The 24,409-nt window shown below is 41.9% G+C and overlaps 1 protein-coding gene across 1 annotated transcript; it reads right to left on the minus strand.

Moving 5' to 3' along the window:
- Positions 1-291: 291 nt before the first annotated feature.
- LOC129673969 (NACHT, LRR and PYD domains-containing protein 4C-like) lies at positions 292-24,159 on the minus strand. Its single transcript, XM_055603871.1, is given in 11 exon segments — positions 292-466; positions 1,986-2,156; positions 4,596-4,719; positions 7,051-7,256; positions 13,609-13,776; positions 14,190-14,348; positions 19,224-19,970; positions 19,972-20,414; positions 20,416-20,612; positions 20,615-20,785; positions 23,883-24,159. Coding segments are annotated over 11 exon segments (2,838 nt in total).
- Between the last annotated feature and the right edge of the window lie 250 nt (positions 24,160-24,409).

Below are 24,409 nucleotides of genomic sequence, written 5' to 3' on the forward strand. Positions count from 1 at the left end.
GGCCTGGAACTCACTAAATTGACTAGACTGGCTGGCCAGTAAGCATTAAGTATCCTCTGGTCTTTCCCTCTCCAGTACGGACATTACAAGTGCAAACCCCATACCTGGCTTCTTCATGTAGTCTCTGGGGATCAAACTATGGACCTTATACTTGTGTGCGAAGCACTCTATGGACTGAGCCATCTCCCTAGCTTGTATTTCTATCTTAATTATATTTATTAGCTGCACATTTAAGATCTTAGCTAATTCCTTCTTAGCCCTAAGGACCTCCCACCAAGAACAGAGGGCAGCTCACCCAAGTACATGCAGGGCACACGGCCGACGTTTCAGAGCCTCGCACAATACAACCAACCCACTGTGGTCCAAGGCATTCTCCAGCAGGTTGATCTCCCACAGGGTCTTACTCTGGGTAAAAGCAGAAGCAAGGTCCTCACAACAGGCACTAGTCAGCTCACAGGCTTCCAGCCTGCAACAGAAAGGAACAGTTCCACATGAGGGTGGGAAGGCAGAAGGGTGAGAGGTGATTTAGTCATTTACCCTACACTCACTCCATAGCCTCCAAGGACAGTCTCTTAAAAGCCCAACATTCACAACATCAACTTCTCCCTTTTGTGGCAGATGTGACCACAATTGTCCATTCTTCATATCCATGTCTGTGGTGAACTAATAGTTCCACTAACAGTCTGCTGTCCCAGCCCTTGAACGTGGGCTGACATTGTACCTTGTGCTGGGTAATACAATGAAGCACGGGTTGCTGAGTTCTGAGCCTATACCTCAAGCACTTTGATACTGCTTGATCTGAACCCTTGAGATTCTTTCTGCTATGGACTAAACTACATCCCTTCAAAATTCTTATGTTAAAGTTCTAATCCTCAGTGTCCCATGGGACTGAATTTTAAAATAAAGTTTTTAGAGATGCAACTAAGTTAAAATAAGTACAACAGGGTGGGATTTAAATTGTGAAGACAGGGAGGAGACAGCCTTTTTCAAGTCAATGAAAAAAGCCTGGAACATATTCCCTCTTGGTCCTCTAAAGGAACCATCGCTGCTGATAGCATGGTCTCACTGCTAGTCTCTACCTCCGTGATTATCAACAAATCTCCACTGTATGAGTCACTTAATTGATTTTTATCATGGCAGCCAAAGCAGTTGCCACATTAGCTAGTCCTGACAAACAAATAAATGATATGGGGTTTAGTCACTCCTGTCACCCCCAGTGGACAACCATCTATGCATCCATCCAACCACCCATGCATGCATCCAGTATCCATATATGCACCCATCCACGTAACAGCTATCTATCCTATGCATGCTTCCATCCATAACTACAACCATACATCTATTCCTGACACTGTCAATCACGCACCCACCCTTGCGTGTACACATCCAGATATACACCCATCCATGTAATAAGCATCTACCCCTTGCATGCAACCATCAATCACCCACCCATCTATGCAGTCATCCATCCATCTTGCCATCCATCTACATATCTGTCCATGCACCATCTATTTACCCTGCCTCCATTCCCAAAAGTTAGGCTGTCCCCTATCATGTTGTAAAAGTATGCCAGTTGAGATAAATCAAACCTGGCTAGACTAGTGATCAGCCAGCAGTAAAGACTCACTGTCTCCAGGCTGTGAGGTTTGGGAGGGGCTTAGTAATACAACCACTGCTAACTGCTACCATGTCCCTATGGAGGGTTTTTTTATTAATTTATTTTCATTTTATGTGCGTTGGTGTTTTGCCTGCATGTATGTCTCTAAGAGAGTGTTTGGTCCCCTGAAACTGGAGTCACAGACTGTTGTGAGCTGCCAGGTGGGTGCTGAGAACTGAACTTGGGTCATCTGGAAGAGCAGCTAGTGCTCTTAACTGCTGAGTCACCTCTCCAGCCCTCCAACGAAGTTTTAATTTCTCTTCCTGCACATTAATCGCTCACCTTTTGTCACCCTCAAATGCATAGCTCTGACTCTGAGGACACCCACCCGAGATTCTCTAGATGGCAGTTGGGATGTTTCACAGCATCACACAGCAGCTTCACACCAGCGTCTTCCAGCTTATTGTCTGAAACCTGGAGGCTCCTCAGGTTCCAGTTGCTGCTGAGGACTTCAGCCAGATCCTGGCAGCCACTGGTGGTGATAAGACAGTTTTTCAAACTGCAAGAGAAAAATCACAATGCAGTGGTTACTCCCTGATCTAAAGAGGAAGTGTTTCACAAGACACAGTGATGCCCCAAACTGCACACAGCACGGAGCCTCTCAGGAATACCATCTTCTCAGTGGTCCACAGACAACGAACCGAAGCAGGCACACTAAGATATCAACAGCAATACACTGTAATAAAAGTTTAAACGGGGCTGGAGAGGTGCGCAGAGGTTAAGAGCACACTGCGCTGGCAGAGGACCCAGGTATGGCTGCCAGAGCCCACATCAGGCAGCTCATAAACACCTACACCTCCACTTCCAGGGCAGCGGACTTCTGCTTCCAGCCTTCTCATGCATGCACATGGTGTACAGACACACTCTCAGAAGCACACACACATAAAATGAAGTAAAAAAATCTTTTTAAAGGTTAAAACATTAGGTTAAGTGATATTAAAATACTATGTTAACTAATACTTCTGAGCAATGATTGACTGGGTAACTCATATGAAAACGGAGTGGAGCATTGTGGGTAATCCAAACCGTGGGTACGGCAGGGGTGGGGTGGCTACTGTCCAGCTTTCAAGGTTTCCACACGTTTACGTCACAGAAGAAAGATGGCACAGCGTTACTGCCTTCGCCATCCACACGGACGGTGGCTGACTGGGAGCACTCGGCAAAGCCCGCTCTTTTCCTGAACTATCGTTGATCCACTTGCATTATACAAACACCCGTGGATGGGCTTGTTTCTGAGCAGCCCATTCGGTCTAATTTCTCAAATTCCAGTATGAATCTGACACTGCTTCAAAAAAAATTGTCTTTGTGTGTGTGCCTGCCACATGTAAGTACATGCCTTCAAAGGCCAGAGGAGGTGATCTGGTTTCCTGGAGCTGGAGTTACAGAAGGTACTAAGTCTCTGGACTTAGGCGCTGGGAAACAAGCTTAGATTCCATTCAAGGGAACCTTGTGCTCTGAACTGCTAAGCCACTCTTCCAGCTCTCACACAACTATTTATTTAACCTGTGAAAATACTGAGTGAGGCTTGACAGTTCATATTCTTAAAGTGTTTGCATTTTTTGATTTTTGAAAGTAACATGCAGTTTTTACTTGTGTGTGTATGTTAGGGTCTTATTCTAGTCAAGTTTGGCCAAACAAACCAACCAACCAAAAAGGCCCATAAAACATGGAGTCCATTTTGTGTTATCCAACTACTCTGGACTATGGGGCCCACCTTAGGGTGTCATTTCATTGGAGAAAACCTATTTTCCCTCTCCCAACAGCTTTTTTAGAGACCTCAAATGGTTTATACTTTTAGGTTACTTTTTCTTCATTCTTTATAGTGTTAGGGAATATAGATAATTTTAATGTCCTTAAAATATATCAAATCTGACATCTTTAGTTGTTTTTGGTTTCTAAAATAGCCAAACCCATTAGAGAGAAAACCACACACATTCCACCCTGAGTTTTCATTTTGTTCCTTGTCCCCCTTCTAGACACGACAAAATGTAGTGACTCTTGAGATTTCAGAACAGATTAGGTGACATTGTCCTCCCAAGTCCCATGTCTGGTTTTCTCACAGGAAGTCAGTTGACCTTGGGATACAAATCCACTTGGCATGGTCCAAACAACCACCACACTAAACTTTCCAAATACCTATGACTTATAAGCTGAAATGAAGAGTTCTGTTATTTCCCTTTCATTTCAGTCACACTCCTGTTTATTCTTTCCAAGGTAGAATTTTTACGCACACTAATTCACACATGTATTTTTGGGTCCCCTATTTCATGTCTTACTCTTTTTTTAATTTGAAATGTCTCCTACAGGCTCATGTGCTTAAACACTTAGTCCTCATATGGAGGCACCATTTTAGGAGGTTTTGGGACATCTAGAATATGGGGGTTTAACAGACAGATGTGGGCCCCTGTGTCTAGGGTTATATCCTAGAGCCCGATTTTGGTTCCACTCTCTGCTTACACAAAAATGAGAAGAATTTTTATACATACTCCTGCCACCATGAGGGCACCCCACCATGTTTTTTTCTGCACCAGGGAAGATTAGACCTTTCCATACTGTACCCTCCCATGAACTCTGCCTCCCTTAAGTTGCTTCAGTCAGGTATCTCATCCCAGGCACAGTGATGAGCTATATCACTAATATAACCTTCCATCCAAATATGGGGTCCAGTATTCCATCTGATGATATCCACTCATCTTCTAGCACTACTCCAAACATCTTAACCACCCCCTGGACTCAAGTCATAATTCCATTCTTTCTCTCAGTCCCTGTGTCTATATTCTGAGTGGCTGCCCAGCTCAGACCAAAACCTTGACACAGAGGTCAAGGCACAGGAAAGCGTCTTCAGGAACCTGGGGTGAGTAACTCTAACCTCCATATTCTCAGGCATAGACATTAAAGATTCCTAGACAGGGCTCAGACAAAGAACAATGAAATCTACCGTATAGACTTCAGGGCACTGTCTGGGAGAGTCAAAGCCCTACAGAGAACTTTCAGTCCTTCATCCTTTAGGTCATTGGAGCTGATGTCCAGGTAGCTCAGGGTTTTGTTCCCAGTTGGCCAACCTGTAGGAGGGAAAGGACAGCATGTGAAGAGGAAAATGTAACATTTCCACAACTCTATGTATAATAACAGTAACAAAATATTCAAGCTAGACAAGGAACTTCTGGCTTATCCTAACACATCTCCCTTTGTTTCTTCTGACTCACGTCAGATCTAGCATTGAAACTGAGTAAATTCATTGAAAATGCTTATGTTTGGATGATGCTAACCTAAATTCTTTATATTAATAATGCCTCAATTACTGGCTTTAATGATGCTTTTAATATTACATGATTATTGTAATATAGGTAACCAAACCCATGTTGTCTTGTTTAATGAACAGTATGAAAATATATTTCAAAAAATGTATGTGGTTTAGTTTCATTTCTGTTGCTGTGATGAAAATATCCTTACAAAAATCAACTTCAGGGAGTGAGGCTCTATTTTAGCTCACTATTCCAGATTGCAGTCTCAGTGTGCAAAGTCAAGCAGAAACTTTGAACAGCTGGTTCTAGCACATCTAGAGTCAAGGGCACAGAGAATTCATACATGCATGCCTATGTTTTCCACTCTTATGTAATCCAGGACCCAAACCTAGGGAATGGTGCTGCCCACAGTAGCCCAGGTCTTTCCACATCAATTAACATAACCAAGACAATTACAGACATGCCCACAGACCCCCCTGATCTAGATAATCCTTCATTGGGACTGTCTTCTCAGATGATTCTACATTGTGCCAGGTTGACAGTTAACATTAACCATCACAATATAAAATATATAGGAATACATAATATGAAAAATTATAATAATTTGGCCTCCTCCAAAGCAGCAAGCCTTTTCCTCCTGGGTTCCAAAGACCCTAATTTTCTTCTATGTTACTTTACATACTTATTGTAGCCACGATTACAAGAGAGGCTCATTCAAATGAAATGAGGTCAAGGTACTCATAGGCACGTTACTCTGTGACTGTCCCAGTTTAGAGCCCATTCTGCATGCAAATAGAGGTTATTGACACTTCAATCTAGTCTAACATCTTTTGAAATTTACTACATTAATTCCTTGGTATCTATGGGCAGCAGCATAGTGTGTGCATGTGGGGTCAGAGTCACGATGGGTGCTAAACTCCACAGGTACACAGGAGCTGTTACAACAGTTCAGTATGTGTCTAGAACCTGTCCATACTCTCCTGTATACCAACTAAATGGTGTATCGTGTTGATTAGGGAATAACAACAAGAAAAAGAATCTACAAATGTAAAGTTGAGAACCAATTAAAATTTTTGAATAATCATTATAGTGTGTATGCATATATGATGTGTATGGGCATAGCACAGTGTATATGTGGAGGTCAGAGAACAGCTTTGTTGAACTGGTCTCTCCTTCCACCTTTACATGAGCTGTTTCAAAGGTAGTCCTTGAACTTGAAATCCTCCGGTCTCAGCCTTCTGCACAGTTGGAACTACAGGGATGTACAACCAAGCGTGGGGTATACATGTCTTTTAAAGATTTTTAATTATGTGTATTGGTGAGTGCTACGTGTGGGTATCTGCAGAGGCCAGAGGAGGTTGTTTGATTCCTCAGACCTAGAGCTACAAGTGGTTGTTAAGCTGCCTGTCATGGGTGCTAGGGAGCAAATGGGTCCTCTGGAAGAGCAGTGTGTGTGTTCTTAGCCAATGAGCCATCCCTCTAGCCTATATTTCTTAAGTTTATGCTTTGAAATTTCTGCTCTAAGACTGTATCAATGGGAAGCTCTTAAAACTAATTTCTCTGTGTGGTATGTAAGAGAATGCCTCGGTCACTGGACAGGATTCCTACAAATGATGATGCTCTGGTTAGCAGGTAACCATAGAAAGGTATGACAATTTAAGGAAAGAAAGAATGAAGAACCTCCCAAGCACTCTTTGGCTGCATTCTAAGCTGAAGGAAAAAGAGGCTGGAGAACTGTCCAGTCCTCTTATGGATGTAAACACTACTCACACACCACCCCTATCAAGAGTCACAGCCAGCTTTCCCCAACACAGGAAACTGTCCTTCACTGACTGAAAGAAACAGTCTGGTCTGTTGAGATTAGGCTTGTCTCCTTTTCTACCTCCTGCCTCTCTATACTGCCTCCAAAATTTAACAGTGTGCATGCTGCATGTGTGTGGAGGCCAGAGGCTGGTGTCAGTGTGTTCCTCGGTTGTTCTCTGCCTTGTTTGAGACTGGAGCTCACAAATATGGCTGATCCTTCAACCCTCAGCTCTGGGGTTACAGACAAATAGTGTCCTTCTGTAGTTAGCTTAGAAAATACTCATTTCCCTAGCCACACAACAGGCAGATTTTAATAAACAGAGTCCATGTTCAAACTATTCCCACAGTTCTCCACAGTGCCCCCACTACTCAAGGCCACTTACACTAAGCCATTTAGCACACAGTCTGGGTGGCACAAAGCCTTACACAGTGAGTGCATTCCTTTGTCCAAATTATTGGATGTGAAGTTAAGATGCTTCAATGTCTTGCTGCTGATCAGGACGGAGGCAAATATCTTGCAGACATCAGGTGAAAGGTGACAGTCTGCTACCCTGCAGGAAAAGGAGAACATCACATTCTTCTCTGTCTTCACGACACTGTCCTTTGCTATCCCTGTGAAGGTTTGGGACCTCTCAGAACTTGACATTGTTCTTTACTTAAAAAAGATTTATTTTTAATGTGTATTAGTGCTGTCTGCAGGTATGCATATGTATCACATCTGTGCCTGCTGCTTACAGAGGCCACAAAGGGTTCATATCCCCTAGAACCAGAGGTACAGGTGGCTGTAAGCCACTCGAGGTGAGTGCTGTCACAGGGCTTACACTTGGGTTCTCTGCACAAGCAACAAGTGCTCTTAACCCACCAAGCCATCTTTCCAGTGAGGAGTGAGTGAGTGAGTGAGTGAGTGAGTGAGTGAGTGAGTGAGTGAGAGTGTGAGTGTGTGAGTGTGAGTGTGAGTGTGTGTGTGTGTGTGTGTGTCTGTGTCTGTGTGTGTGTGTGTGTGTGTTTAATGCCCATGAGCAACCAGATGTAATGTATGCTATTTTGGTAAACTGTGTCGTGCTGTTTAAGCTTGCTGAAATTGAACTCTTAAGAGTCAGGGATTTCATGTCCCAGACTCCAGCACATTTACTGCAGATGTCCTCTAAGACTCCTTGTCCAGGGATGGGCTGGCCCTCTGGGTGTGTAATAGTGAGAGGGGAGAGCAGTCACACAGCCCAAGAGTAAATACACTGTTCCTGAGAAGAGTTCCAACCAAAGTTACTACTGTTGATGCCATAACATAATAACAACTGACCACGAGAAGGAAGGCAGGAAGGAACTCATGGGGGAGATGATGCTCTACTCTGCCTGGAACTCTGAAAGGGGAACTCCAGCAGGGCTGTTTCAAGGCCTCCCCAGTCATGTCTGCTGGAATGAGTCTAAGTACCTGTCTTGCTCCTTTGCAGACATTATCTACCTGCTGTTATTTGCTGTTTTACTTGAGGGCCCAAAAGGAACACTCTGTGTTCCAAGACAGGCAATCAGGATTTCCCTCTGACTGCTTCAATGAGCTTTCCCCTGTCAGTTTCTGCAGCTGTTTATAGGTTCCAATTTGATGATATCTTTAGTTTTCTCTGTCATTGGGCTATCCTAGTCTCTGATGATGATGTGTCACTGCCAGATCTGAGGATAAATTGTTAGTTATCTGTAGCATCTTTCTGCTACTTAATACTATTTTTTTTTTACTTTTTCTTGCTATATACTCAATAAATTCAAAGCCAAAATCATGGCTATCTGGAACTACACAAAATACCAGTATCCAGGGCAGATATATAGGACAAAAGTGCACATACCAAGAACCATTTTTCTCCATATTCACCCCACCCCCTTTTCTGTCACTAAACGAGAACTACTACCATTGCCTCTTAATACCACAGTCCTGTCCATTCTTGATTTTATATGTGAACCATATGGAATTATTTTTTAATACAATATCCTTTATTTAAGGGTTGAGGATATATTTTTCTTTGTACTATTCCTATAGCACATGCCAATTGCTTAATATTTTATTTACTTATTTTAATTTTTATTAGTTTATTCACTTTATATCCTCCCTGTAGTTACCTCTGTCCTCCCCTTTCAATCCCACCCACCCTATTCCCCACTTGTAACCCTCTTCCAGTACACTGATAAGGGAGGTCCTTGTTCCCTTCCCTCTGATCATAGTCTATCAGGCCTCATCATCAGGAGTGGCTGCATTGTCTTCTTCTGTGGCCTGCTAAGGCTGCTCCCCCCTCAGGGGGAGGTGATCAAAGAGCAGGCCAATCAGTTCATGTCAGAGACAGTCCCTGTCCCCATTACTATGGAGCCCATTTGGATACTGAACTGTCATAGGCTACATCTGTACAGGGGTTCCAGTGCATCTTCATGAGTGGTCTTTGGCTGGAATATCAGTTTCAGAAAAGAACCCGGTGTCCAGACATTTTGGATCTGTTGCTGTCCTTGTGGAGGTACTGTCCTCTCCAGGTCTTACTATCTCCCACTTCTTTCATAAGAGTCCCGACACTCTGCCCAAAGTTTGGCTGTGAGTCTCAGGATCTGCTCTGATACCCTTCAGGGTAAAGCCTTTCAGAGGCCCTCTGTGGTAGGCTCCTGTCATGTTCCAGGTTTTCTCCCTCCTTCTATGTCCATCCTCCTTGCCTTTCTGAATGGGGATTGAACAATTTAGCCAGAGTCCTCCTTCCTGATTAGCTTCCTTAGGTGTATAGATTTTAATATGTTCATCCTATATTATATGTCTAATATCCACGTATGAGTGAGTGTACACCCTGTGTGTATTTCTGCTACTGGGACACCTCACTCAGGATGACCTTTTCCAGTTCCCACCATTTGCCTGCAAATTTCATGATTTCCTTGTTTTTTATTGCTGAGTAATATTCCATTGTGTAGATGTACCACAATTTCTGTATCCATTCCTCAACTGAAGGCCATCTGGGTTGTTTCCAGCTTCTGGCTATTACGAATGAAGCTGGCTACAAACATGGTTGAGCAGATGTCCTTGTTTACTTGAGCGTCTTTAGGATATATGCCTAGCAGTGGTATAGCTGGATCTTGAGGAAGCACTATTCCTAATTGTCTGAGAAAGTGCCAGATTGATTTCCAAAGTGGTTGTATAAGTTTACATTCCTACCAGCAATGGAGGAGGGTTCCCCTTTCTCCACATCCTCTCCAGCATGTGTTGTCACTTGAGTTATTCATCTTAGCTATTCTGATGGGTGATTGGTGAAATCTTGGGGTCATTTTGATTTGCATTTCCCTGATGACTAAGGATGCTGAACACTTCTTTAAGTGTTTCTCTACCATTTGATATTTCTATATTGAGAATTCTCTGTTTAGCTCTGGACCCCATGTTTTAATTGGATTACTTAATTTGTTGCTCTTTAACTTCTTGAGTTCTTTATATATACTGGATATTAGCCCTGTGTCAGATATAGAGTTGGTGAACATCCTTTCCCAATCTGTAGGCAGTCGTTTTGTTTTGATGAGAGTGTCCTTTGTTTTACAGAAGCTTGTCAGTTTCATGAGGTCCCATTCAGTGATTGTGGCTCTTATATCCTATGCTGTTGGTGTTCTCTTCAGGAAGTTGTCTCCTGTACCAATGAGTTCAAGGCTCTTTACCACTTTTTCTTCTAACAGGTTTAGTGTATCTGGTTTTATACTGAGGTCTTTGATCCACTTGGACTTTAGTTTTGTGCAGGGTAATAAATATGGATCTATTTGCATTTTTCTACATGTAGACATCCAGTTAGACCAGCACCATTTGTTGAAGATGCTATCTTTTTTCCATTGTATGGTTTTGGCATCTTTGTAAAAAACCAGGTGTCCATAAGTGTGTGGGTTTATTTCTGGGTCTTCTATCCTGTTCCAGTGATCCACCATTGTTTCTATGCCAGTACCATGCAGTTTTTATTACTGTTGCTCTATAGTACAGCTGGAGATCAGGGATGCAGTTACCTCCAGAAGAGCTTTTATTGCAGAAGATTGTTTTAGCAATTCTGGGTTTCTTATTATTCCATATGAAGTTCAGAATTTTTCTGGCAAAATCTGTAAAGAACTGTGTTGCTAATTTGATGGGAATTACATTGAATCTGTAGACCGCTTTTGGTAAGGTGGCCATTTTAACTATGTTAATCCTGTCAAGCCATGAGCATGGGAGATCTTTCCATCTTGTGATATCTTCTTCTAATTCTTTCTTCAGAGACTTGAAATTTTTTTCATACAAGTCTTTGACTTGCTTGGTTAGGGTCACACCAAGGTACTTATGTCCTTTCTGGCTATTGTGAAGGGTGTTGTTTCCCTAATTTCTTTCTCAGCCATTTTGTCTTTTGTATACAGGAGGGCTACTGATTATTTTGAGTTAATTTTGTATCCCGCCACTTTGTTAAAGGTGTTTATGAGCTGTAGGAGTTCCTTGGTAGAATTTTTGGGGTCACTCAGGTATACTATCATATCATCTGCAAATAGTGATACTTTGACTTCTTCCTTTCTGAATTCTATCCCCTTGATCTCCTTCAACTGTCTTATTGCTCTATCAAGGACTTCATGAACTATGTTTAAGATATGCAGACAGAGTGGACAGCCTTGCCTTGTCCCTGATTTCAGTGGGATTGATTTAAGTTTGTTTCTGTTTAGTTTGATGTTGGCTTTAGGCTTGCTGTATATTGCCTTTACTATGTTTAGGTATGTGCCTTGTATCCCTGATCTCTCCAATACTTTAAACATGAATGGATGTTGGATTTTGTCAATTGCTTTTTCAGCATATAAGGAGATTATAATGTGTTTTATTTTTTCTTTCAGTTTGTTAATATGGTGGATCACATTGATGGATTTCCATCTATTGAACCACCCCTGCATACTTGGGATGAAGTCTACTTGGTCATAGTGAATGATATCTTTGATGTATTCTTGTATTGGGTTTGCAAGTATTTTGTTGAGTATTTTTGCTTCAATGTTCATAAGAGAGATTGGCCTGAAATTCTCTTTCTTTGTTGGGTCTTTGTGAGGTTTAGGTACCAAGGTGATTGTGGCTTCACTGAATGAGTTTGGCAATGTTCCTTCTGTTTCTATTTTGTGGAATAGTTTGAAAGGAATTGGAGTTAGCTCTTCTTTGAAGGTCTGGTAGAATTCTGCACTGAAACCAACTGGCCCTGGGCTCTTTTTGAATGGGAGACTTTTGATGACCGCTTCTATTTCCTTGGGGGATATAGGACTACTTAATTGATTTACCTTTTCTTTATTCAAGAAAATTGTCTATTTCATTTAGATTTTCAATTTTTGTGGCATAAAACTTTTGAAGTAAGTCCTAATGATTGTTTGGATGTCCTTAGTGTCTGTTGTTATGTCCCCCTTTTCATTTCTGATTTTGTTAATTTGGATAGTATCTCTCTGCCTTTTAGTTATTTGGCTAAGTGTTTGTCTATCTTGTTGACTTTCTCAAAGACCCAGTTCTTGGTTTCTTTGATTCTTCAAATTGTTTTATTTGTTTCTAATTTATTGATTTCAGTCCTGAGTTTGATTATTTCACATGGAATCATTTTTAATCAAATTTATGCTATCAGCAACATCTGAGATCCACCTAGATATGTTCAATAACCACAGGTTTCTCATCTAGCTTACTGTCAGGCAGAACTTCAAATTATCAGGTTTGAACACCTGCCATGAATGGTTCAGGAAGCACCTATCTATCGGCAAATGGAGTCATGTAACCATAGAACGTACACTCAGTGTGAGCTGAGTCTAAGGCATTTTAGAATCCACAAAAGCCAAACAGAAGCAATGGTTCCAAACTATATATTTTCACAGTCAAAGTGTGAACCACGGGGGGGGATACAAAGTGAGTAACGTGTAATTAATAAAGAAAAAAAAAGTGTGTAACCTTGACATTCCACAGTCAGGCAAACTTTTAAAAATTTAGACTTACTCATTTTTACTTCATGTGTGTTTTGCCTGCATGTGTCTGGGCACCACATGCATGCCTGGTACCTGCAGATGTCAGAAGATTATCAGATCCACTGGAACTAGAGATACAGGTGGTTGTGAACCACCACGTGGGTGCTGAGGAGTGAACTCGGGTCCTCTGGGAGAGCAACAAATATCTTAACAGCCCAGTGTTTTACATTTTAAGAATCACATTCATTTATTTATTAACACAAGTGTGCACACATGAGCACCTATGCTACAGCATGCAAAAGGACATGTGTAGAATGTGGAATAAAAGAGGACAACCTGTGAAGTGGCTTCTTTCCTTTCTCCATGGAGGTCCCGGGCTAGAACTCAGGTAGTAGGGTGGCAGCAAGTGCCTTAACCCACTGATCCATCTCTTTGGCTAGCTCTGATCAGTTCTTAAGTTTGCACATGAACAACATAAAAATAGGACGTAAGTGCATAAATTAAAAACTGTAGTCCTGTGGTGTTTTAAATTATCAACCTGACACAATAGAATCACCTAGAAAGGGAGTCTCAGTGAGGGGTTCTCTCGATGGGGATGACCTGTGGACATGTGTATGGGTGATTCCTTGATGAAGTTAGGTGAGATGGTGTTATCTGCCCACTGGGGGTGGCACCATTCCTCAGGAAAGAGGATCCGGAACTGTTTAGGGGTAGAGAAACTTGAGCACTAGCAAGCATGCATTAATCCACTGCTCATTGTCCTTGATTGTGGATGTGATGCCACTATGCTTCCAGGTTAGTTTTTCCTACCCTGACTTCCCACAGCGATAGCCTATAAGCTGGAATTCTGAATCCAATAAACCTTTTTTTCTCTAATGGTGCTGAGGTCAGGGCATTTTTATAACAGCAAGAGGGATCAAAATTAAGATGCCTCCTTTGAGGGGAATAGTGAGTTGGTGAACACAAACTTACCTCAGATTTTTTATGTTGCACTCTTCCTGGTTCAAGACATCACACAATAGTTTTACATCAGTCTCAGAGAGGAATGTGAGGCTGAGGTCCAAGTGCAGCAAACTGCGGCTCTGATTTATCAACTCAAAGAACAGGTGAGTATCACATAAGAAGGACACACTATTTACCCTGCAAAATAAACAGAGGTATCTTATCTGTTTATACCCAGTCTAAGCTCTCAGTCTTTGCAAAGATCCTACATCGTATAATGAGGGCATAACTCTAATTTCATAATGCAGTAACACTGCTCACTTGTTCTCAAACTGGCTAATTTTTCTCTTCCATGTAAACTCTGTAAAATATTTGGAGCAATGCCGGCTGTCACACCAGCATAAACAAAGTGGACACACTCTCATCATCTTATAACTCATGGGACAGCCCTCAATGAAGAATGGTCAGCAACAGACATTAGTGGTGCCACGCCGGTGAGATTCTACTTTAGACTGTAGAAGCCTTCATTTATGCAGTTAGCTGCAAGAAGATGGGAAGACTAGACTGTTACCTCCATATTACCACTAAATTAAAGTCCAGCTTTAACTTACTCAAGTACTTGAAGGTTGCAGCTTGGATACATCAAATGATTATACAAGACCAAACAGGCTGGCTCACTGAGATGAGTGTCTTTTACTTGGAGTAGCCGGATATCCTTGCTCTTTATGAGAACAGAACACATATGATGCCAACAGATGAGTAACTTTTCCCTGTAATGGAAGAGAAAGGAATACATTTCATTGTTTAAAAGTTAACTCAAGGGGCTGGAGAAGTGGCTTAGTGGTTAAGAGCATTTGCTGTTTGTGCAGAGGCCCTGAGTCCAGTTTCCAGCACTAAGACGGTGGCTCACAGCCATCTCTAGGTTCAATTCCAGCATTATCCGACACCCTCTCTGGCAGCACTGGCACTGTACGCACACACTATACAGGCACACACGCAGGCACTCCTAGCACATAAATGAGGCAAACTGACTCCCTCAACAGAGGAGGGGTGGCCAGCTAAGTCCATCTCACGCTACAGTTCTTAGCCAGATGTGTGGCAAGGTCTGTCGGGATTCCAGCTGTTGTAGCTGGAGGGTAGAGGGTACTTAATGTCTACTGGGTAATGGCCAGAGAACTCTGAGAATCCCACACATTGGGGACCAGGCTCGTTTGGGACTTTCCCCTCCCCTTCCTACTTACACAGCAGCAGAAGAGCACACAGATGGCCTGGTGGTCCTGAAAACCTGCCTTAAAGGCAATCTTGGTGGTTTCAGAATGAAAAATGAGGCAGAATCCCAGAGCCACTGAGTCAAAACCTAGAGCAAGAATCTCCCGGCTTAAGCTTTAGATGCGACTACTTATACACAGTATAAGTCCTACATAATATATGTGACTTCTCTGCCTCCTCCCTCACTTCTAGCAGAATAATCAATTTACCTTATAACATTTCTTATTCTCTCTCTCTCTCTTTCTGTGTGTGTGTATGTGTGGCATCAGGTGTGTAGAGGTCCAAGGACAACCAGGAATCCTTAGGTCATCAGACTTGAGGGCAGGCACCATTAATCTGCTGAGCCATTTTGCCAGCTCACTTTATATGATTTCCAAGTATGAAATAAGTCAATCTATTATATGTTTTTGTGTGTACATTTGTGAGTTCATGCACATGTGTGTGCTCACATATGGAAGCCAAGTCTCTGCCTCCTTAGTGCTGGGATAGCCTTCTCAAAAAAAAAAAATAGAAAGAGAGAAAGAAAGAAAGAAAGAAAGAAAGAAAGAAAGGAAGGAAGGAAGGAAGGAAGGAAGGAAGGAAGAAAAGAAAAGAAAGAAAAATGTGGGTCCTGCTCTGCACAGCCTTCTCAAAAAAAAAAAAAAGAAAGAAAAGAAAAGAAAAGAAAAAATAAAAAAGAAAAAGAAAAGAAAAGAAAAATTTGGGTCCTGGGGATGAAACTGACATTCTCACACTTGTGCAGCAGCTGAGCCATCCCCATATTCCCGGTAACATTTGACTTTTAAATGGAAGTTTGCAGCCAGGAGATCAGAGGGGCAGGACACGCACTTGACAAATATCGTCCCTCTCTATCCTCCCAGTGTGGTGGGTTAATAGCATTGCTGCTTTGATAACAAGGCCACTATAACTAAGAAAAGGAAAGTCAGAAGAAAACAGGAAACCACCTTGAAACCTGCCACAGAGGGCCTCTGAAAGCTTCTGCAGTATAGACTGTCAAAGCAGATGCTGAGCCTGATGGCCAACTGATGGGCAGAGTGAATGGAATTTTATGTAAGAAGTGGGAAATAGTAAGAGCTGGAGGGAACGGGAACTCCACAAGCAGAGCAACAGAACAAGATAATTTGAACACAGGGAACTTCCCAGAGACTCCTACTCCAACCAAGGACTATTTGTGGAGATGACCTGGAACCCCTGCACAGGTGTAGCCCATGGCAGTTCAGTGTCCAAGTGGGTTACATAGTAATGGGAAGAGGGACTGCCTCTGACATAATCTGATTGGCCTGCTCTTTGATCACTTCCCCCTGGGGGCGGAGCAGCCTTACCAGGCCACAGTAGAGGACAATGCAGCCACTTTTGATGAGAACTGATAGACTAAGATCAGAAAGAAGGAGAGGAGGACCTCCCCTATCAGTGGACTTGGGGAGTGGCATGCATGCAGAAAGGGGAGGGAGGGTGGGATCGGCAGGGGAGGAGGGAGGGGCTTATGGGGGGATACAAAATGAATAAAGTGTAATTAATAAAAAATAAATAAAAGATTAAAAAAAAAAAGAAAAGGAAAGTCCCAAGGATAAGTTCCAGGGCTCCTAAAGAGTCAACCTATTCTATTGCTACAGAAGATTAGAAGTTCAAAGCCAGCCTTGATTACAGAACAAAGAGAAGACTACACCATGTCTCAAAAATAAATGATCTGGAGCTGCAGTGCCTGGTAAAGGGCTAGCCTGGTATAGGCCCTGGATTGTAGCCTCAGGATGGAAAGAAAAAGATTCAAGAGATCATAAATTTTACACATGTATTTTTGTTGTTTGATTTTCCTTATTGGAGACAGGATTTCACTCTTTAGACCAGACTTACCTGGAACTCCCTCTGTATGTCCAGACTAATTTAAAATGCTCATGGATCCTCTTGCCTGTTTCCTGAGTGCTGGAGTTGCAAGTGTGGGACCCCATCCATGGCTTAGTGGGTTAACATTTGTTATTCTGTAGATCCACTGTCTTATGCAGTTTAGGCTTGTCCTGCACTTACTATATATAACCAATGATGACCCTGTGCTTCTGCTCCGCCTCTACCACCTGAGTGCTTGAATTACAGGCATGTACCTATACTCAGTTTTATATGATGCTGGGTAACAAATCTAGGACCCATTGGAACAGGCGGTACTCTGCCAACTGAGCTACTTCCTGTATATATGAACTGATACATCACTGCCACTCCATAAATATGCACAACTAATAAATAACAAAAATAGCCAGTCATGGTGATGCATGTCTTTAATCCTAGTACTCTGGAGACAGGCAGAAGGATATCTGCGTTCCAGGCTTGACACAGCTACATAGTGAGATCCTGTCTCAAAAAACAAAACAACCCCCCCCAACAAAAAAAAAAGAAACAAACAAACAAAAGACCCAAGAATAAATAGTAATAAGATTTAAGCCTGTTGAATGGGAGACAGTTTAGTGGTTAACTTAAGAGTGCTTATGTTTCTTCAGAGTAAGAATTTGGATCCCAGAACCTACACTGGGCAGTTAACTATTGCTCCGGGGGATGTGATGCTCTCTTCTGGCCACTGAGTAGCCACATACACATAAAATAAAAATAAATATTAAAAAAGTTGAAGCTAAAACTGGCCCCTGGGGGCCCTGCAGAGACCGATACCCCAACCAAGGACCATGCTTGGAAACAACCTAGAAGCCCTGCATAAATGTAGCCTATGGGAGTTTAGTGTCCAAGTAGGTTCCCAGTAAAGGGAACAGGGACTGCCTCTGACATGAACTCAGTGGCTGGTTCTTTGATCACCTCCCTGTGAGTGTGGAGCAGCCCTACCAGGCCACAGAGGAGTACAATGCAGCCAGTCCTGATGAGACCTAATAGGCTAGGGTCAGATGGAAGGGGAGGAGGATCTCCCCTATCAGTGGGCTTGGTGAGGGGCATGGGAGGAGAAGGAGGGAGAGGGCCACAGCTGGGCTACAAAGTGAATGAATTGTAATAAATAATTAATAAAAATTTAAAAACAAAGAATGCTACACAGCTGGTAAAGTTGTTTGTATTTTTACTCTACCTTAAACTTTGTAGGGGGACACACAAGAAGAGGTAAGGAATTAGAGGGAAGAATGGTTCAATATAAACCCATTTCCTACTATTTATTCCTGTGTGAAATTGTTGAGAATGAAGATTTTTTTTATTCCTTTAGTAAATTTTTTTCATTGTTGAAAATCAGTTGACTGTTATCTGTCAGTTTGTCTGGACTAAAAAAATTCTAGGATATGTATAAGCGAGGCTTTCTGCAGATATTAGCTCATGAGAACTCTGACCTAATGAGTACATGATCTATTGATAGAACACAGTCTGAATAAACTACTGGGGACTGGTAGAACTATGGCAGATAGTGGCTAGCCCAGAAGAGGGCTACTGGGCAAGTGCCTTTGAAGGGTTTATTTTGCCCTGGCTCTTTTATGACACTGCTATTCTAATTGGCTGTCATGATGAGAACTGCTCTGCCACACCCAACATATGATGAAGGACTCAAATCTCTGAAAATTAAAGGAAAATATTTAGAGACTAAGTCATTTCTGTTATCTTTTCACAGCAACAATATAATGAACTAATAGTGTATAATTGAGTACACTTCTATATCCTCCATTTTGCTCTACTGACCTTTATGTCCACAATCATACTTGTGTGATATTTCTATTATTATGCTCTCTGGTATATTTGAAGAGCAAGAAACATCTGTCCTTCACAGACACATGTTGATTTTTTCAATGTTATATTTTTCATTTGTTTGTTTGTTTTTGCGTAGTTTGGATCCTTCAAATTTTATTCTTAAGTTTGGTTTGCCAAATTTTATTTAAAAAAAGAAAAATAGGAATTGTGATTGCATAGAATCTTTAAATGATACAAATATTGTCATTTTGCAAATAGTGTTTCCAGCCTTGAAAAAAAGTTGAAGCTGTTGACAAAAGGTAAATTTGTTGTTTTCCCCCTGAACAGCTCTATTTTGTTTTTAAATTTATTTTTTAAAATGTTTAATTGAAATAGAATTATATCACTCTTCCTCTCCTACACCTGTTGTGCATACCCAATTCTCAAGCTGACAGCCTTTTTGTTTTGTTTATATTTATGTATGTACATATATACATTTATATATGCACGTACATATATACATCCACATGCATACACATATATATATGTATACATACGTATACATACACACACAACCTGCTGAGTCTGTTTTTCTTCTTTGTATGTGTTTTCTAGGATGACCACTTGCCACTGGACAACCAACAGGGGTGAGTTCTGAATCACAAGTCTATATAAATGAACAATACACAAAAATAGGACTCTGAAAATGGGACAGAAGAGAGAGTAAATGGACTCACATATAGCTTTGTTCATGTTCTTCATGTAGGACATTTTGGGTTGAAAACGATAGTTTCTTCAGTGCAGAACAATGTCTTAGGCAGTAGGCGACAACAATAAAATCAGAATAATCTTTAGCCACAAAGTTAATCTGTCTCATACAGCTCATTGCTTGCACTAAGAAGGCCTCATCCTCCATCTCAAACAGACAGTAAAATAACTTCATGCCGTCTATTTGTTCTTGAAGCTCGTCATCAGCATTAATGGTTTCAAGGCACTGATACAACTGCTGTTTTATTTCCTGGGACAGCTGGTAGCCAAAAAACGTCACTAGCTTTTCTTGTTCTGATTCGTGCAAAAGGCCAAAGATGAAACAGCCCAAAAAAATCCACTGTACTTTGACTTTCTTTAAAAACATAAATATGAGTGTCTTTACACATTTAACATCCTGACTAGGGTGGTCCACATGGCTCTTTAGTAGATAAAAGACAGCAGCACAGATCTCCTGGATGGATGGGTGGAGGAATATGTAACAGTTTTCAGGTTCCCTGCTCTTTAGAAGTATCCTCATGTCCAGCAGTGTGGAGATGTCAGAACTAATGATCCCATTTCTCCTGAGAGCCTCCTCGCTGAACACAAATGTGCCAGTCCACATGCCTTCTGCAGCCAGGGAGCACAAGCCTTGCAGCTGGGCTTGGCTTTTCTTACTTGGATGGCAGGCACTTCGGGGAATGAACAAATTGAAGATGTGAGTGGTATACAGGGAGGGTACGTCGGCAGATGGCGACTGGCTCTCTTCCCTTCTCTATTTTTTTCAAATAAGTAGCCACCATCCAGCAGATCAGAAGGACCTCACACAGAGCAAACAGATGCTCATTTTCTCTCACAACACTGTAGGCTTCCCGGGCTCTGTTCCTATCTCGGAACAAGCTGTGGAAATACCTCTTAATACTGTTCTCACTGAGTCCTGTTATTATTTCCATATTTGTGCACTCACTCCTACCCTCCATTTTCTTTAAAGCCTCTGGTGTAGCTGAGATGAGGAGAGAGGATTCAGGGAGTAGCTTCCTCCTGAGCAAACTGCTCAGCAGTATATTCACTGGCTGCTTCTCCATCCAATTATCACACATCTCTAATTCCCATTCGGTCAAATCACATTTCATCCCTTCCAAGCCGTCAATGATAAATAAGAGTTTCTCAGGTTGGGACAATTATCTCCACTATGGGAGCTGAGGGGCTGGGCCACTCTCTGGAGATCAATTCAGCCAGGCTTGCTGTCTTCAATTGTTTCACTTCATCACAGCAGAAGCAGAAGATGTAGGAGAATAGAAACACACGGCCATCCGAGCAGGCCAGCATCAACTTTGCCAACATCAGGGTCTTGCCAATTCCTGCCACTCCTTGCACAACACCATCTGTGGCTTCTTTCCAGTTGCCTTTGATACAAGAAGGTCCTCAAAATAAGCATAGTCTTCCTGGGTCAATTCTTGCTTAAAGGAATCCTGACCTCTGATGATTAACTTTCTGGACCAATCTTGGGTCAGCTTCTTCTTCAAATAAGCTTGATATATCTTTGGGTTTCCTGAGTCAGTGTGCAATAAAACAAAAATTCCACAACATATCAAAGTTAAGTTAAACATTCACCAATATATAATCTGACCTTGATATTTAATTCTCAGATGTACCCTTATAAAAGATTTTTAATTATGTGTGTGTTGGTGGGTTCTTGGGGCGGTCAGAGGTGTTAAATCCCTGCCTGGAGCTTAGTTACAGCTGTCCATGAGCCACCCCACATGGACCCTATTGAACTCAGGTCCTCTGCAAGAGTGGGACATTCTTCTAGCCAGTGAGTCATTTCCTCAGCATCCTTACGATGCATGTTTCTAGGAATCTGGGAGCTGTGGGACCAGAACACTGGTTAATGTAAGATTGTCCCTGGCCCCGGATCACAGCTTGCATTTCTGCGTGTCATGAATGCTGGATTGTTAAACTGCCGTGTGCTGATTCAGAGGCTGGCACTGGAATAGGGGTTGCCCCTCCTCCTCAGTTTAGAACAAAGAATGTGTAAGTCAAATGTCTTGGGTGGGTTCCTGTCTGGGAATGGACTGACCCCCAACTCTGTAATAGAAAGGGAAGAGAATAAAAGAGCTCAAGAGTAAAAATACATGCCATCGAGAACAGCTAAAAAAAAAAAAAAAAAAAGAACCATTTCTAGGAGATTTTATGGCTATTTATCCCATGATATAAAAATGCCTGCAATGGAAAAAGAAGCCTAAGTTAGAACCATGGGAAACTTGACCATGCAGAGATAGCTCAATTGGCAGCTCCAACTAACCCCACCTTCCCCAGCTGGTTTCTGCTGGATATTGTGAGAACACAATTTGATGATGTTATCAGAGCCTGATTTGATGATGTAACCTTCCTATCATTATTTGCTCTTTCAATTGGGAATATCACTTGAGAGGATACTCTGCTCTGCTTCGGAACTCCAGGTGTCTGCCTTAAAGAGGGATTCCTAGTCAATTTCTATTAGACATTTTGAGTGTCCAATTTCATGATGTTTTGCTATCTATCTATCTACCTACCTACCTACGAACCTGCCTACCTGCCTACCAACCTACCTACCTATCACTTATATCTATCATTTACTATTTATTTATTTTACTTTGACTTGCTATGTACTTAATAAATGTGTTCATTCAAAACAAAAATCATGGTTATCATAGATGATTTTCTGGACCAGTAGAACCCGTGCTGCACAAAGCTGTCCTACTAGGACAACATAAACACCAAAGACCAACAAGGTGCAGCAGACTGCATCGTTTCCTCACTCAAACATGAGTATTTGTCAACCCCTGCCACATATACAGATACCCAAGAAAGTGTGATTACAAATGGCTGGCATGACAGCACAAAACTGTAAAAAAAAACCAAATCACTATCAACAGAAGAGTGACTATATAATAATGAAAACAGGTTATATCACACTGACATTAAAAGTATAGAATAATGGGGCTGGAGAGATGGCTCAGTAGTTAAGAGCACTAGCTGCTCTTGAAGAAGACCAGAGAATGGTTTTCAAAACACACATCAGGTGGCTCACAACAGTGTATGTCCCAGCTCCAGAGGGTCTGGCCTCTGCCGGAACTGCAATTACACACATAAACCCAAACACATACATGAAATTTAAAAAAAGATAACCTTAAAATGTTCAGCATTTACAATCTCCCATATATATGGCATGAAAGAAAAAGGGGACTATTTAGGGGGCCAGAGGGAATTAGTGGAAGGGAAAGAGAGAAGGGAGACTCACCATGGGGGAACTATAAGCAAAGCACAATGATATATACATACATGCATACATAATACATACACACACACACAAAATTCATACTGAAATGTTTTATATGCTAAGTGCAACAATTTTTTAAAGGTGCTCAATAAAAATAAAAGGCAGGTTGCACAGTCAGGGTGTACTGAGGAAAACCAAGGCAAACTGCAGGTGTAAAATGCCTTAACTAAATTTAAGAATCAAAAGACGGGAGCTGATGAGATGTCTTAGGGACATTTGCCATCAAGCCTGATGACCTGAGTCTGGTCCTTGAAATCCAAATGACAGAAACAGAATTGACTCTCAAATGTTATCCTCTGACCTCCACTTGTGCACCAAGGGTACACTGGCACCTCAAAGACAAATGAACTGAACTGTAAAGCATCCATGATCTCTATATCAGGATAAACATAAATGTGACTATTAAAATCAGTGTTTATGAAACACAGCTTTTCATTATAAGCTTTTGCTTGTTAAAGATCAAAACAGACACAGCACAACAAAGACTGAGAAGTCTTGTTTCACGCTGTGTTACACAGTTGTTTAAAATACGTGATGTGCATGTGGGAGGGGAGTGAGGGGAGGGGTACAGTATACGTGCTTGTGGAGGCCAGAGGTTGGCACTGGGTGTCTTCTTCAACACTCTTCACTTCAAAAGAGATTTATTTGTTTGTATTGTATGAGTGTATTTGTCTGTATGCATGTATGTGTACCAGATGTATGCTGTGCCTGCAGAGGACAAGAGATGGCATTGGGTCCCCTAAAATTGGAGTTACAGGTGGTTGTGAACCACCATGTAGGTTCTGGACACTGAGCCCAAGTTCTCTGTAAGAGCAGGTGTTCTTAACCACTGAGACATCTCTCCAGCCCCTCCATTCCATTTTTTGAGACAATTTTTTCAGCTGGCTTAGGACTTACCAAGCTGACTGGTCAGCTTGCTACCATGCCTGACTTTTATGTGATTGCTGAGATCCGAAGTCAGATTCTCATGTTTACACAGCAAGCACTTTACAGACTCAGCCACCCTCCTTGACCCCAAAAATACAGCCTATAGCAGGTGTTTTCTGTTGCTGTTAGCCTAAATCCACAGTGCTGCTATTTCCCTCTAGAGTTAAGTCTCCAGTGTAGATGTGAGGGTAGAAGTTTAGCGATCTTGGTTAGGGGATGATACCCTCATATGTTTGGCCACACAGACTCGAGCTAACATGTCCACATGAAGCTGCCTCCTTCCTCCAGGAGAAAAATACCCCACGACACCTGCTGTTTCTATGGTGAACGAGCATGAAGAATAGCTATCTCAACTATGACACAATCCTCACTCACTACAAAGAAGGTTTGACAAACTCACCAGCAATCTCTTTTGCTGCCTTCTCACTGAGATCCTTCCTGTTGATCTTCTGGAAGATTTGGAAGGTTATATCCCAGGCTTGCTTCTCCTCATAATGTTTCACCAGTAAGTTGGCAAGGTCTTCCCGAGACGCCTTCTTCACCTCGGTCCAGGAAATCTGTTTCAGCCCCAACTGTAGAATCTCCTGTTTGAGGAACTCCTTAAACTTTATAAATTCCTTCTTGTTTAGCTCTTCCAAGTACCACATAAGGCCAAACTCAGAAAAGAAAGATGCCATCCTGTTTTAAGGAAGATAGACACGTCTTCAGAGAGATGAGTATCAGAAGTATCAGACAGGATCTGTGAGAAAATTAGGCAAGCAGCTGAGTTACTTAAAAAAAAAATCAGGTCAAAGGGCTGGGGTAGATGGTTGGGCTGGCAAAGTGTTCATGGTGCAAGTGTGAAGATGTAAGTTAGATTCCCAGCATTCATGTAAGAAGCAAGGTGTGCAGCCATAAAACCAGCAACCTGGTGTGAGATGAGCTGGG

The sequence above is a fragment of the Psammomys obesus genome, unplaced genomic scaffold (assembly GCF_907164565.1).
Source record: "Psammomys obesus unplaced genomic scaffold, mPsaObe1.curated_primary_1811, whole genome shotgun sequence".
Lineage (NCBI taxonomy): Eukaryota > Metazoa > Chordata > Mammalia > Rodentia > Muridae > Psammomys > Psammomys obesus.